The sequence below is a fragment of the Homarus americanus genome, unplaced genomic scaffold (assembly GCF_018991925.1).
Source record: "Homarus americanus isolate GMGI-L3 unplaced genomic scaffold, GMGI_Hamer_2.0 scaffold40248, whole genome shotgun sequence".
NCBI classification, from domain to species: Eukaryota; Metazoa; Arthropoda; class Malacostraca; order Decapoda; family Nephropidae; genus Homarus; species Homarus americanus.
The window spans coordinates 7,505,701-7,521,744 of record NW_024712526.1 but is presented as its reverse complement, the minus strand read 5'-3'; the positions used below and the strand labels follow the sequence as shown (position 1 = coordinate 7,521,744).

General features: G+C 35.0%; 1 protein-coding gene across 4 annotated transcripts in view; it reads right to left on the bottom strand.

The window, feature by feature from the left end:
• The window catches only part of LOC121861859 (WD repeat, SAM and U-box domain-containing protein 1-like), a 37,333-nt gene that overhangs the window by 12,877 nt on the left and 8,412 nt on the right, over positions 1–16,044 (bottom strand). For 2 of the 4 annotated variants that reach the window (XM_042359756.1, XM_042359778.1), the window contains exons 6-12: positions 11,155–11,187; positions 6,093–6,292; positions 5,382–5,617; positions 4,820–5,047; positions 4,481–4,628; positions 3,943–4,092; positions 3,153–3,285 (exon numbers count right to left, since the gene is read on the bottom strand). In XM_042359756.1, the coding sequence (XP_042215690.1) occupies positions 3,153–3,285; positions 3,943–4,092; positions 4,481–4,628; positions 4,820–5,047; positions 5,382–5,617; positions 6,093–6,292; positions 11,155–11,187 (1,128 nt within the window). The remainder of the gene's footprint in view (positions 1–3,152; positions 3,286–3,942; positions 4,093–4,480; positions 4,629–4,819; positions 5,048–5,381; positions 5,618–6,092; positions 6,293–11,154; positions 11,188–16,044) is intronic. The other 2 variants (XM_042359763.1, XM_042359772.1) reach the window with 2 other exon arrangements.

Below are 16,044 nucleotides of genomic sequence, written 5' to 3'. Positions count from 1 at the left end.
GAATGCAAGCAATTCTTGGATACTTATTTTTGGGGGCATAAATAAGATCAAGCCATTTTATTCTAAATCTCTGATGTAAACTTGCTAAATTTTATTAACCCCATGAGTAAAATATGAATTTGGCACAATTAACACGGTTTCCTCTGATAAAAATCACATCAATTTATAATTAAGCCTATAAAAGAAGAGAGGTTTCAATGCATAGTAATGTTAAATAATATACTCTATGTAAATCTAATTTTCTATATCCTGAAAATAAATTCATATTAATAAAATCTATTTGACCTAATAACACAAAAATAATATTACTAGCACTGAAAACTTTATCACAAACCATACTGGTTCAATCTACATTAAGCTCAGTTGATTTACAAAAATTGTTAGCACAAAATCAGACAACCAAGAATTTCCATTGCTTTTAATTTATTTCATTATTATTTGGTTAAAAAACAAAAAAACAACTAAAGATTGTACTTATGGATGCCTTGCACAATAAAAACTTTAATGAAAGTAATTTCAACTAATAAAAATTACAGAAACATTAAGGTACGGAGACAACCAAGAAGTAATTAAAGAAAAAAACGTATACCAGTAGAGTCAGGTCCTGTTGAACAAATAACCCATGAACGAGAATTTGGTTTAACAAGCTAAGTATTTTAGGTGTGAGAATTTAGTGAACAAGCTTCTATTTGATTTAATGAGCTGAATTCAGAGTGGACCAGTTCACATTAACATTTTTGGAGTGGAATCGGTCATTGGTTGAGCAGCCAGTTACACAAATGCATTCGTAGACATGTTTTCTATACATACTCCGAGGTGAGATCAGTACCAGCCTGGCTTACCAATGAGCCTAGAAAATATGGCAGCATTTGTTTTCTGGCCAGGGCCAATATCACCTTCACACTTGTGCTGCCCATGGATCTTTCATCACCTATTAAGCAGTGTGGATTTCTAACCTGGTGTGCTGCCTTTAAAATTTCTCAAACAAATGCAAAAGTAACAGTAATGAGTGCAATAGTACAAAAGGGATATAAAGTCTTAATAGTAAACAAAAAGTGGAAATTCTCAAAAAATTTGATAAAAGTCAATCAGCAAGTAACCCAATGACCAATATGGTGTAGAAACCACATCAATTTATAATTTAGAGAAGAAACAACAAACTAATTAAGTTTTAAATTTCATCAGATAATTATTTTATACATATAAAAAATAAGATAGAATAATACTGTTGCACTTTAATTTCCATACAAAACTCCAAGAGTAAATAAGGAAAAATTGCACTACTTGGGTACAATACTTAGTGGTAGAGTGGGTGATATTGATTCCATTACCTACAGTATGTAGGAGAATTGTTGAGTATTTAGAGAAGAAATACTAAAAACTACAGGTAATTTAATTTTATCACTTAAAAATCTATAGCCTTCATATTACGATACACTTATGATATCGTAAATACTGTGCACGTTTTCATGTTCCCTGCCCTGGTATAAAACATCCCACAATGCACTGTGAGCTCTGTAGATGCTGATCCATAAAACTGCTTGCTAACACCGCTTCCACATCAGTAAATATTAACATTTTTGCAGGGAATGCGGTCATAAATTATTTTTTTTTTAGTAAATAAGCATTGGTTTTGATAGATTTTTGTCATTGCAACTGCTATGTCACGATGTTCCCAACATAAAAGATGATATATTGTCATTTCTAGTGGCCTTTTTGTGCACACCAGTGACATCTACTTTATACCATGGGATTTGGGGTTTAGAATTTTAGGCTGGAACACATCTCACCTTTTAAGGCAGGCTCCTATATGAAAATGGGTCCTGTTAAACAAGAATTCACTTAATGAGTCCTTTTTCAGGAAAGCATATCACTTGTTCAGCGGGACCTTACTGTATATAAAAGAAAGTTCAATCAGCAACGTAAATTCTTGGCAATCTTTGATATGATAATATTCACACTGTCCTTGATATGACTTATTCTGTTTGTTACTTTCACTTTGCCACTGATCGGCTCGTTAGCCGGTTGGGTGGTAGTTCAGTATTAAGTAATTGGCAACATTCCATTACTCATTACAAAAAAAAAATTATTTCAGAATCCTCATACAGGCTGAGGTAGAATTCATCTCTGTGAGCTAAGTATGGTGACAAGAGACAGTTTTCATCACTTTTCTTTTCCTTAACTCTACTAGTCATATTACTGTACTGTATTATTCTGGATCCTTCCCCATTTTATCATTTTATGACTAAACAGATGATAGAAACAAACATATTTAAAAATTACTTGAAGAAAAAAAAACAATCACAGGCAGTTTGCTTTGGGTTAAGTCTTCAGTGCTTCTACTAAGCAGGAATATCTGGAAAGTTATATAACTCTACTGTAAAAGATGGAGAATCAAGGAAAAATGGGACTAGGTACACTCTCTTAAATCTCTGGGATATGACAATAACACTGTAATCAGTATAGAACTTATAAAGGAATAAAGGTTTGTCTACATGACTTTTGTAAAATGTGTCACTTCCTCTCCTACACTGGTCCCAACCTTTTATAAATGTAATTATTTTCTTTACATCTTTTTCTTCAAATAATATACCAGTATACCATCACCCTTTTGATGGTTCATGATTAATTAATTCTTTTGATTTTTTTTAAGAAAATCTCTTCCTTGTTTAAGAAAAACATCTTGCAGCCTAAGAGTGCAATAAGATTGTTATAAAAATGTGAGGTCGACAATATCCGTGCATATTGAACAGACTTTTTCTATATTTTAAGTATTAGCTCAAAAAATTACGATATCAGTCACATTACCAACACTAAAAATATCATTTAACAAATTCTACCACTTGTTTCACCTAATCACACTCTGTCAATGACAAGGTCTGTGATCTTTGACAGTATGAGTACATTTTAAATCATGTTCATATACAGTATCAGAATTACCAGTACAGTACTTATTAAGTACACTTATCACAAAACTTTTCTAATTTCTAATTTAATGAACTTCTTAACATAAATAAAAATAAACCATACCTTTAAGTGTACCACCGACACCTCTACTGGGTGCAATTTTCCTTTTACAGTCTATGAGCTGTCTTGTAAAAAACCATAACCATATACAAAACCTGCAAGGTCACATATTTTCCTCCTTATACCTCTGTATTAATGTCCGTAGTGTACGGTTGGGAGTGAGGGTGAGGTGTGTTAACTTCTCATTGGTCATTGGGCTTGTACGTTTACCACTGGCAAGCCAAGCCTCCATTGCCACCCGTTCATAGGTAAATCCATCTGAACATAAAACAAATAGTGTAATTACTAAAAAAAAAAAAAAAAATGAATGTAATACTATAATGCACTAAACTTTCAAATAACAAAAAGCCTCATTAATAAAACTATGCAATTAACATACAACATTTGCTTTGTTTTAAAAAGACAGAGGTTATTGTGTATGTGGCACCACAGGTCATAAGATTAAACTGAAATGTAAACAGTCAAAAAAATCACAAACAAAAGTCCTCTCACCCAGTAGTGGTGCCAGATATTGTGTCTAACATCTCTGGTGAAGTCTCATCATTCTCTAACCTCAACTACTAATACAATAACTAAAAAATTTTATTGAAAATTTTACATCAAACTATTGATTTAATACTCAGTCAGGTTGTAATTATGAACATGAAAAATCCCTTCTCTAACAAAGAAAAGCGAGTCATTGAGGCAGTAAGTCAAGACTTTATGATTTATTTCAATTATCCAAAATGACAGTAAACCCTCGTTAATGTATGATTTTTTACACAATTGTTATAAAAAACTACAGTTTCAAGCCTAAGTCTTTTTTCCACTGTTCACTATAAGATACAACTAACAGTAATGAAGACTTGAAATTTTATTTCAAAACAGTATTTCTTAATTAAAGCATAAGAACTTGTAGTAAAGCTTTTTACTAACCTGCACAGAGAACAGGATCACTTATTAATTCCTGTGTAATCGGACAGAGATACTCCGAAGGTGGTGCATTTGGGGCCTCCTTTTTGGTCAGAGAATCTTGAGACGATTTCCGAACCAGTCGGAGAATTCTGTTGCGATGACCTAGAGCATCTGTTAAATTTATTTATTTATATAAAGTACATGCATAAATAAAACCAATATATTAAAGAAAAAGCAATATTTTTCTAAAAACCAGTTTTTGTGATATAGTCCAGAATGCGACATCTAGCTTTATACCTAGGTATGTAAATGCCTAGCATTAACTCACCAGGCCAACAAGAATAGCACCATGATAAATGAAAGACTGATCCTAAAACCCTATTGTTTAAATGACCTGAGGCAACTTGTGACTGGAGCCTAAAACTCTTAATAAATTAGAAAATTGGAATATCCTCCACAATCATACTGGATTCCCAAGAAAGAGACATAGCTGTGTAATCTTAAGAGCCTTATTCATAATACTGTTCTGAAAATATAAATACCCAGTAAATTAACATACCAACACCAAGCTTTTCTTCAAGGATTTCATCTGTCACTGTCAGCAATTCTCGGCCATCAATGGCATGTGAACGAAAATTGTGTGAATATTCTGCTAGCCCTTGTTCAACAAGCCAGCCACATACATCCTCACAGTTCCACTCAACAAGCTGAAAGATAAAAAAAAAATTAAACAGAAAGAGACTAAAAAAGAACATTTGACTCATGGTGAATGATACAGTTGATGTATGGATAACCAGAAATCCCAGAAATTTGACCAAAATGTCATAATCACTCCACAAATACTGTTACTGTACTGTATTTCTACCAGGTTCAACAGGACTTCAAATACTACGCTCACCTTCACATTCTCTCGGAATCTCTGTGAAGGAAACCTAACCATCAGCTTCTTTTTGCCAACAGACTTTCCAGGTATTTGATTAACTGAGCTTGTAGCACCATCTACTCGCCACACATGGACAACACGATCGCCACTCCCTGCAGCAACTAGAGCTCCGTCGTCACTAAAGGCACATGAGGTTACATATCGCTTGTGGCCTTCTAAAACTGCAAGCGGTGTTAATTTTATCTGAAATTAAAAAAAAACACTATTTACAACTAAATACTGTATTTTAATCCAGATTGTAACATCCCTTGTCAAAATATACACAGTAACTACGTATACTGTAACATGAAATACATCAATGAAAATTACATAAATCCAAAAATAATCTTTCTATCTATTTATATCACATAACGATGGAATTACTTAAGTATACAAAATCTTATCATAGGTAAATGCTGACATAGGGTACTTTCTACACCTCAGTACACATGCCTGTAAGAGTGGAGATGCCAGAGATGATATCTTTACTCCAAAACTATTTTATAATATCCTACAAAGAACTATAAGGCCAACTTACTGTGTCCCATAATCTGACAGTTTTATCTCCAGAGGCAGATGCCAGAATCAGTCCATTCGCATTGAACCTGACTGACATGATTGGAGCACTATGGCCACATAAACTATGATGAAGTGCAATAATGGGTGTGTTGTCTCCACCCAATATTTGGCTCTCAATCTCAACCACCCACAAGTGTAGCTCTGTGTCCTGCCCACCTGAAGCTAGCAGGTACTGTTTGCCTAATGCACTGATCTCTGAAATTACAGAATAAATGATATTAACAAAAAAGACATGAAAACTATACAAACAGTACAAGTGATGTATACCCTGTCAAAATTTTAAGTCAAACTGGGACCAAACCTCTGGGTAAATAAGGTTGACAAAATATGATTATTACAATCATTATAAAAATTCGTGAAAACAATGCTGTACTGTACTGTTTATATTAAATTTAATTTTGATCCAAAAACTCTTCCTTAAGTTAGTGAACTGAAACATTGCATACAGACAGTTGGCATAAAAATATGCATTCCTGCAAATTTAAAAAATGGAATAAATAAAATATTTTACTTCAGGTTTAACTTCATTTCTACTTTAAGGACTAAAGTAAAATGCAGACATGCTAATACATTTTAAATTTTCTGTTTTGATGGAAACTTTGGCCATTTAACATTACTGTATAAATGACAAATATATTTAAAAGATAATTTATGATTTTATTTCACTCACCCTCCTTTCCAACCACTGGGCTAAAGTGAAGTGAAGACACCCCTAAGTCATGAGCCTCAGCCTTCATGGCAAGGGGTACAGAGTGACCATAACGAGCGTCCCACACTCGCAATTCACCCCCACTACTACCAGTCGCAAGATAACAACTATCTGGCGTGAAGCCCACACTGGTCACTGTAGACTCGTCCCCACACATGCGCCTATAAGGAGTGAATACCAAGACTACAGTACTGTACTTACGGTTTGTTAATACTGATCCTTAACAAACATAGTTAAGAGTGGCCAAGGTTGTAGCACAAATTTCATTGGTACAGTAGTGTACATAACATTCATAGCACCTGAAGATTAGTCCCCAGCTTATTACATCTGATGATTGGGTTTGTTCATTTTAGAGCTAAATACAGTAAGGTGGGGGGGGGGTTAGTTTTCAGGTGATCCAAATATACATACTGTACACAAGACCAGAAGCGCAATGTCACACCTAATAATTAAATTAATGACAACATTAAAACACTTTGTATCCACCACTTTCAATTTTGCACAACACTGACTCAAAGACAACACTGTTAAAATAAAGTACACTGATTATTAATCATCTGTTATTACCTGTACTAATTATTGTACAGTACAGGTATATAGAATTTTATGACTAGGATACCATATGATATTCCTATTAGGTTTGTATAAAACAAAAGTTTCAGTTACTGAAATTGTTCTAGTTTAACTTTCAAAGTTAAATTTTCACAACAATTACAAATACTGTACCTGTACTGTATTCATGAACAAGTGCTTCGTTTTTAGTATACAATCTGTACATTATTAAAACACATTGTACTTCAAGGTTTAACTACAAATACAGTATGTGCAGCGATGGGCAGTAATATATTTAACATTACTGTACAGTACTCAAATATTAATTTAAACACAGTATACATAATATATTTAAATGTTGTACCTGTACTGTATTTAGAAATATATGTTTTTATTTAAAAATGTACACTATTTAATTACATTTGAGAAGTAAAATTCAAGATAACTGGAATACCTACCGGTAGGTCAGGCATTTTGGGGGGCAGTACGTAATGGCTTATATTGGGAAAATGAAGAGTAATGTGTTTAAATGATAGTTACCGGTAGTCAATATTCTTCACAAAACGTGTAAAAAGGTAATTGACATTTCAAATATGCTAAATTTGTTTAACTATTTAAAGGATAATTAATTAAAACTAATTTTTTGAATTGGGCAATTTTTAACCCAGACCTTTAACCAGCAATTCACAGCGAACCTTTCCATGAAATTTGAAGAAAATCTACGTTTCTGACCACCCGCAGTGAGATTTAACTTAATAAGTCAGGCATTTTTTCAGTAATACTGTAATGTACAGACATGGCTTTTATCTGGAAAGTGAAAAGTAATGTGTTTAAATGGTAATGTTGGTCTATATTCACCGCGAAATGTGTATAAAGGTGATTTCAAGCTTTGATGGGTAGGATTGAAAAGAAATTGGGATGTGCAGGCAAAAAGTTTATCTGTGCAAGATGCAGTGAGATGTTTCCTCGAAGATGGTGACAACTCCTCACTCCATTGGTCTGATTATGGCAATTATTTTTCTTTTATTAAGAAAGCATGAAATTTCTGGAGTTCTGGAGCTAATGACCCAATCAGTAGCAAAGAGGATAAAGGCAAATGATTCTGACACCATCAAACAATGGGTTCGAGATCAATGACTTATAGGAATACTATTTGTTAGACCAGAAAACACAAAGGAGGACATAGTAAACCCTAAAACCCACATTATGACTTATTATATGACTCCTGGGATAGGATACACAATGAAAACAAGAAAATGGAACTTCCAGAAGATTCAAAATGAGACAACTACCACTCAGAGAACAAGACACTCTTCTTACTTACCTTGTGCCAGATCCAGCACCAGGCATACAGTAATTAAGTACATCCAGAAGAACATAAAAACACCAACCAATCACCTCAGAAACCAATAGTTGGTGAGTATAGTAATTAGCATTGAGTAAAATGTCATTAAAATATTCCAAGAGTCATTACGACCACTAATTACTCCGCAATTGAACTGTCGACAATAGGTTCGGAATCCACATGCTCAGGAGTACCTATACTGACATTTGTCTCACCAGTCCTGTATACTGATCCACTAACTCGCTACCAACTTAGGTCATTCAGTAAAGACTCTTGCAACACAATATAAAGATGTTATAACACTGCACTGTATGTAGGAACGAACACTATACTGTACAGTACTGTATGTAACTGCCTAATATAAACACTTGGCTATCTCTAATGTAGGAACAGATGCTGAGCAGGTCCCTTTAGTGCAGCAATGGGAATGGAACTAAGAGTCACCTTATGACTAATGTTGAAAACAAAAATAGATTGTAGCAGACATGATACGCTTAGCAGCAAAAACTCTCCTTCCCTCTCCCATCTTAGGGTACCCTCATAAGTTGGGGGCTGGGGCTGGGGATTCTATCCCCAACTGCCAAAGGAGTTGGTTGTTATAGAGAGTTGCTCAATCCTAATGTATGGCTATAAAACAAACTGCAGTATTCCCTTCATGGCCACTTTAAGGGAACATAACCCCAAAACTTAAAAAACATCACATACAGGTAAAGGTATTAATGAAATATATCTACCGTACAGTACAGTACTTCAAATCTAAATCAAATTACCGTACTTATCCATTTGAAAATGTCATACAGAAATGAAGATATCACAAATATGTATAGTATACAGTAATTACCTCCCTTGATAAGAGCCATGAGGCAATACCATCCCCAATATAATACAGCACACAAAAGGATGACTGTATAACACTTTAAATTTAAAGGAAGTCATACTCAAACTGGACTGTGAGGAAACTATAATTACCACTGACAACATAAAACAAGAAATCTTAAGTTGTACTTAAATACATTACAGTAATTAGAGATGAAACATGCAGCTGAAGAGTTTGCAATGAAAAGTGGGAGAGTTCAAAATGAGGGGCACGCAAAGTATGGGTGGATTGTAAAGCCTAGATAACCAGTGAGGCCGACCCAGAAGACAGGGAACAAGTGCGGTTGACCAACCTTCTCCTCTCATGTCCAGTGGGGAAAAGTCTTTGCTTCCAAATACCACTTTTAAGGCTATAGTTGCCACTAATGTTTAGGTCTCCTGGGTCCTCAGATGACAAGCAGCCAAAATAAAAAAAGACACATTCCCAATATAACTACCCAGGAGTACTGTACCAATTCAGTACAATGCATCAAGTCAATGCACGAATGTGTTAATATTTACAGCAAATTAATCTACTGTAAATATAGAGACCAAAAGAAACCTTAACAAAAATCAAAACTATAGAGTATCCCTTAAGCAACTAAATAATTTCAAAATTAATACTGTGAATGTCTGTGCATTCAAGATTTCCATCAAAATGACACATGAGTTTCCAACGACTGTTTACCGGTATGTGATATCCCACAATGCAGTAACCCATCCCACCTTCAATTAAAGGTTGTTCTGTTATAGATACAGTACTATGTGATTTTTGCTATTACAAAGGCATCCAACAAGCTTCCAAGTGATAGATATCCTGTAGTGCTAAGTGTGGAGGTGTAAACAGGAAGCATGTTATGCTTACCATTATGAATAAGATTGGAATTCAACAGAAGTGAGATACATTATGGGCAATTTGATGAATAACCTGAGGGAGTGTTGTGGTGCTGGTACTGTACCAGAACCACACACAATATCAAGAAGCAACATGATGACCTCTAAATTTTAAGTTGAGTGATCCAAATAAGGGCACTGCTAAGTATAAAACCATGCGCAATAATAGATTGGCTGCCTCTTAAAGGTATACAGTACCTGTACCTATTTATGGGTTTTTTGTAAATACCTGTACAATAAATAAATGTTTCCAAAATGTTTTATATACAGTAGTATACATTTACATCCAGTACACTACTCTACAGTATTACATGCTACAGTAATAACATTTAAAAAATGCACGAGATATACAAACACACCGCTGCTAAAGCTACAACATGTTTAGACCTCAGCCTGGACCATCAGAGACTGGTATCTATAATCCAAAATAACCATAATTTGAACACTTCTTGGTCCCAAAGAATTCAGATTGGATATCTTCCAATGCCTTAAACTCTGCTTAACAACATTGACCAAATAGCATACAATGCTGTATGTAATTTTACATTTGCTTTATACATGGGGAGTCTTCTGTTGTAAAATACTATACTGTAATACCTGTTACTGTACTTCTTCCTGTTCCTTGAGACAGTAGACCTAGTAAAAGACACTAACATACCACAATCCCCATACAGTTGCCCTTTGTAAGTGTGCAGTTATTTGAAGTATATCTTACTTACAGTGCAAAATAGTTCCTGCATGTGGACAGGAGCTAAGTATCCAGAGCCAGTCCTTGTAAGGGTGCAGCGGGTGCTAGGCATCCAGACCTCAGATTAAAGTGGGCCTCAATTTTTTTCATTTGTCATACTGGTATAACTAAATTATGCAGCTGATACACAAGGGTACCTGTATTAGGCCTACACAGCTTCGAATCTCAAACTGGTGGATAACTCACAATTACATTCATACTTTAAAATACAGAATAGAATAGAACCAGCCCTATAAATATGTCCCAAAAATTCAAGTACTGTATCCTAGAGTGAATGAGACAATACTATAATAAAAAAAATACATTGGCAAACCTGAAAACACTTTAGTGCAGTGCATATTGGAATATATCAGTTGAAGTTATCAATATTTTTTACCTGTCACAGCTATCCATCGGTCCATTAACCCTCTGACCTGACCTCTTAAAAATGTTGACCAAAATATCAAAACAGAAATATTAATAAAATATTCATGCAACAGTGTAACTTCCTCTACAATTAAACAACAAAGCAGACTGTCCAGCAATGACTGTGAAGCCAATTCATTGTAGGAAACAAAATCTAAAGTCATGCATCAATTGCTATCCAGGAGATAAGTGTGTTTGGCCGTGTGTCTACCTTCACAACTCACCTGAGCAAACATTTTTCAGGGCATTGCCGGTTTCTGAAAAGATGTTTGTAAAAAGTATATTGCAAAATGAAAAAAAATAAAGTCTCAAAACCCACATACACTTATCAACTTATAGATCCTGAATCATTCCCATAGGTTAATTTATAAGGCTAAAGGTATTACAATATATACCAACCTTACCACTGAAATACACTTGTCTCAGATTCCCTAAGGCACAACCTGTATTTATTCACTACTACCTGCATAAGGCCAACAATACAACAGTAAAATTGAGATACCTGTACTGTATACAATTAAGAAAAATGAGTTTCGTATTATGTATTGGGCTGATTTACATGACATAAGAGGAAAACTTTAAAATGAAACTAATCAAAAAACTGGACTCACCTTTCCATACCATCATGCATAAGCAAAAAAAATGGAGTATTAATTCTGAAGTCCCATTTTATAACCGAATTCAAGACTTAAATGAATCATATATCATCTCACTAATGCCGACACCTGAGACTACTTCAATAATTAGTTACATCTTCCTGCTAAAACCGTCAATCTGAATGGGAGGTTTAGGTAGGAGTTAAAACACTTAGGGCCAGAAGGCAATGAATCATGACATCACCATCAGCCAAACACACATCGCTTTAATCACCTGCCATAGGCCACTAGCAAGTATTCCACCAAGCTTCATAACTAACCTGCTTATCTACAACCAGCTTCTCCACCAAAGACAACACTCCTTCTTACCCACCACATCTACTCACTACCAATTCCAAACTTCACATCCTACCCCCCCCAACACACTACACTCCCTCCCCCCACACATTACATCCCCTTTCACCCACACACTTCACTCCCTCCCTCTAACACTTATACATGGTATCATTACCGGTAACTTTAAAAAGCTTTACTCAAACTCTAATGAAACCAAAATAAAAACAGAAAAGTTTACAGAATATTCTTGATTATTTACAGGACGCAGGAACAGGTACTGATGTCTTGCGGTTGTGTACAGAAGAACGTGTGCACAACAGCAAGACTTTACACACCGGACGATGCACAGAGCCCAATCTTTTTTTCTAATTTTGGGGGCATTAACTTTGGCCCTTTTTTCTTTTTAGATAAATACTGCTTGCTTGGGTTGTAGAGGTGTGTTTTAATCACCTCTAAGCAAGCAACATTACAAAATCAACTGACTGCTCCCTCCACCCCCACACACAAAATGCATAGATGATGAAAATAAATTCTACTGTATGAAGATGGATTTACTTTAGAATCTTATTTAACAACAGTTACAATCAAGCAATTCTGTACAGCCAGCACATATCTAAGGGGTTAAATCTCCTGGCCCCCAACTTATGTGACAGGGATCTAAGAATTGTATACATTTAATAATCAGTTTGTCCTACAAATTCGAAACAAATTCCAAAAGGAGATACTGTACTTGGTATGAAGGTCCTTTAACCCCTTAAGAATGAAGACATAACCCAGTAAGTCATCAAGTCATCATGCTCACAGGGTTAAATCATCATCATATGCAAGGGGTTAAATCACTATACTCAAGGTGTCGTCATCATATTCAAGGGGTTAAATTAATCATTTTTGCTGCGAAGAATAAATATGTTTGCTCCATTCCGCTTCCGTAGATGTTGGCTATAAATTGAAGTTATCTCGACCAGCACCTCAGATCCAGCCCACCAATAAAGTACCCAAAAGACAGGAAGGAGAGATACCGAGCTGCTCAATCCCGACTCAATTAGAATATACCATATCACAACCAATCCACCATTTACAACCATTAACTGGGAATGAGCAATACTTCATACAAAAGCCAGTTGGGCAGGTGAGGTATGCAGTACTGTACCAATGAGCTGGAAGCACTTTGCTCAACCTGCTCCCCTAATGGGAATAATCCACCTAAACTGATGTTAAGACAGTTCTAGAGTAAGAGCAGGAGGAACACACCATAGATACTGTATCTCAAGGCATCCACCTATTTAACTACAGTAGAGGGGTTCATTGTGTTTTTAAAAGTCCCTCTCCTGGTGACTAACTAAAATTTGGGGACTTGGTAGATTATGTTTATTGGGAAAACACATGTAAAAAAAAAAATTAATTAACAGATACAGTAAATAACTTGTGCTTCCTAAATTTCATAAGTATTATATGTACAGTATAGTTTAGTAAGAAATGTTGACTCATGATTTTTTTTCTTCAGCCATAACCTCAACATAACCTAATAAGAACTTTTATCATATAGATGTACAGTAACAGCCAGCATGGACAAAAGTGAAAATTTTGGTGTATGTCATGACTTAGTTCATATCTTGTTTCATTAGAAGCATACAAAAATAAAGTTGATACTTTTAATATTAATACAGCCAATAAGATCCAATAATGGCTGAGAGGATACAGCACTTTCCACCTACCCTAAGCATTACTGATTCCTAACCAATGCACTCCTAGTTCATCTAATTATAAACGAGTAACTAACTTTATAGTTTGGAAAGTGAAAATAATCAAGTGTAGTGCCAGTCACACGGCTTCTTTGTGTACCAAAGGCTTTGTACATTATACACTGAGCTATATTTTCACTGTCCCTAACAGTCTGTCAGGCCTGTGGGACCCACTTTCACTTTTTTTTTCAATATTTAATGCTTTTGAGGAACATGTTTCTTTACGGAGGGTTAACAGGTAGTAAACTTAAGAAAAATATAGTCAGTCATTACAGTATGTACCAGTGTTATTAATTAATCTTTCATATGAGTAAGGAAAAGCCTTAAAAATAATTTCTCCTACCAGGTGGTTATCTTAAACACTGGGATGGAGCTGGTGATGAATTCATCAAGAACTCGTATAAGATGGGGATGTTAATCTTGAAAGCTTTTTTGGTGATTTAGCATTAGTCTACTGGGTAGGTGTACTCTTACATCTACAGCTACAAGAAATATTCATCATACCAACCTTTAAAAATCTACACTAGAGCTAGCCAATGATCACGCATTCCCTGGGTCTGTCAGGGTCTGTTCATAGATCATGGCTAGCTAGAGTGGCTTGTTGTTCCTGCTTTATACTGTATAGTAATTTAACCCCTTGGGTACAAGGGGTCTCTCTGTGCTGAATAAAATCACTGGCGTTACCCTAATACAATATTAAAAGTAGTGTCAAGTAGTGAAGGGGTTAACATTCAAATACTGAAGAATACTGTGCTTCAATTTAAAAAAAAAGGTATAACACCTATATTTCAGGCAGCACACATCATGTAAATGAAGATTTGGATAGTCCTGATTTCTTTGTCTATGGTATACACATGCAACATAAGTACAGTAAGATTAATGTGGGTTACAGAGGGTGGCACAGGTTGGAACACAATATACATCTATAAAAACAAATTTCATATCCAAAACACACCCTTGTATATACAAAGATCAGCTGAAGAATTGTTCAGTACTGTATTCTTAACATCTCGAGTTCTGAACAATGTAAACTAAGATACAAAAAATACTTCCCCAGCTGTAAAATTAGGTACCCATTCACAACTGGGTGAACAAGGGGTGCTATGAGCATGTACCAGCAACACTAAGGATAAGAGGTGAGCACTGCCACACACTAAACAAGGTTGGGTAAGAGGATATTTAAAACAAAGTCACTGATTTTCTTTGGCCTTTTTATTATTACTTCAAAGATGGTAGTTATCTTTGACTCCCAGATAAGTGATATACAGATTCCAAAGGTTATACTGAAAATAAAAAAAATATCAAATACCATTAGCTACATTAAATACTAGGAACTCCATCTTTTATAGGCAAGAAACTGAATCAGTATGTTATCTGGGTATTAAAAACTTACACCGTATGTGTATTACTGTACTGTATATACTTATATATATAAAAAAATACTTCAAGTCACTAGCAGTGCTATTTATACAAATGACAACATTTTGATCACACTCATATCAGCATGTTTACAAAATGGTGAAAAAATTAAGAAATATAAGAAAAAAACTGTACACAGTATAAAAATAATCAAACAAAATAATTAAAAACTGAAAAAATCACCAAATGATTTAGGCCATCACATGCTGAGCTGCTTCAGACATATAGTTCTACCTACCAAGGGTGAAAATGGTATTGAAAACCATTACAGATAGTATGTGCTTCATCAACAAACCTAAAGAAATTTGCCATACACTAAAAATTAAAAAATACTAAACAAGACTAATTACAAGAATTACAACTATTTGATTCAAGAACTTGAATTATCAGTACAGGATTGTCTAGGATACACTTTCTTGCTTTTTCGGGGTTAAGATATATTTTTGTCTCAGTGTTATACTAACCCAACTCACTGGGTAAGCCTAACAATGCAAATGTATGTGAGCATGACGAGCTACTTTGATTAGTATAAAAAGACATTGGACAATCTACAAGTCCATTCCCCCCCCCCCTTGGTAACAGTGTACTGTAGGTAGTAAGTCCACACATAGTTTACAGATAAACGCTGTTTGTAGCCATAAAAACATGTTCCACAAATGTAATAAATATAAAATTACTATATACAGTACAGTACTATACTGTATATTACTTTTATTTTTTTATGGGGATTAGACCACCTGGGCACAGGTCACTGACTCAGGTCGTAAGTCGAATTGGTCGTAAGTCGAAAATGCGAAAATAATACGTAGGAAATCTAAAATGGGTGTCTCTTTTTCTTCTCAGCACCACGAGAACTCTCACTTTTATGTTTGCCAGCCATTTAAAAGGGAATTACAATGGAAAATTCCGTCAGTACACAGCGCGATCACTATCATTGGGACTCGAAAATACTTAATTTGAAAAATATTTTATACAGCTGCGGCGGTCGTATGTCTGGGTGGTCGTAAGTCGAGTAGGCCGT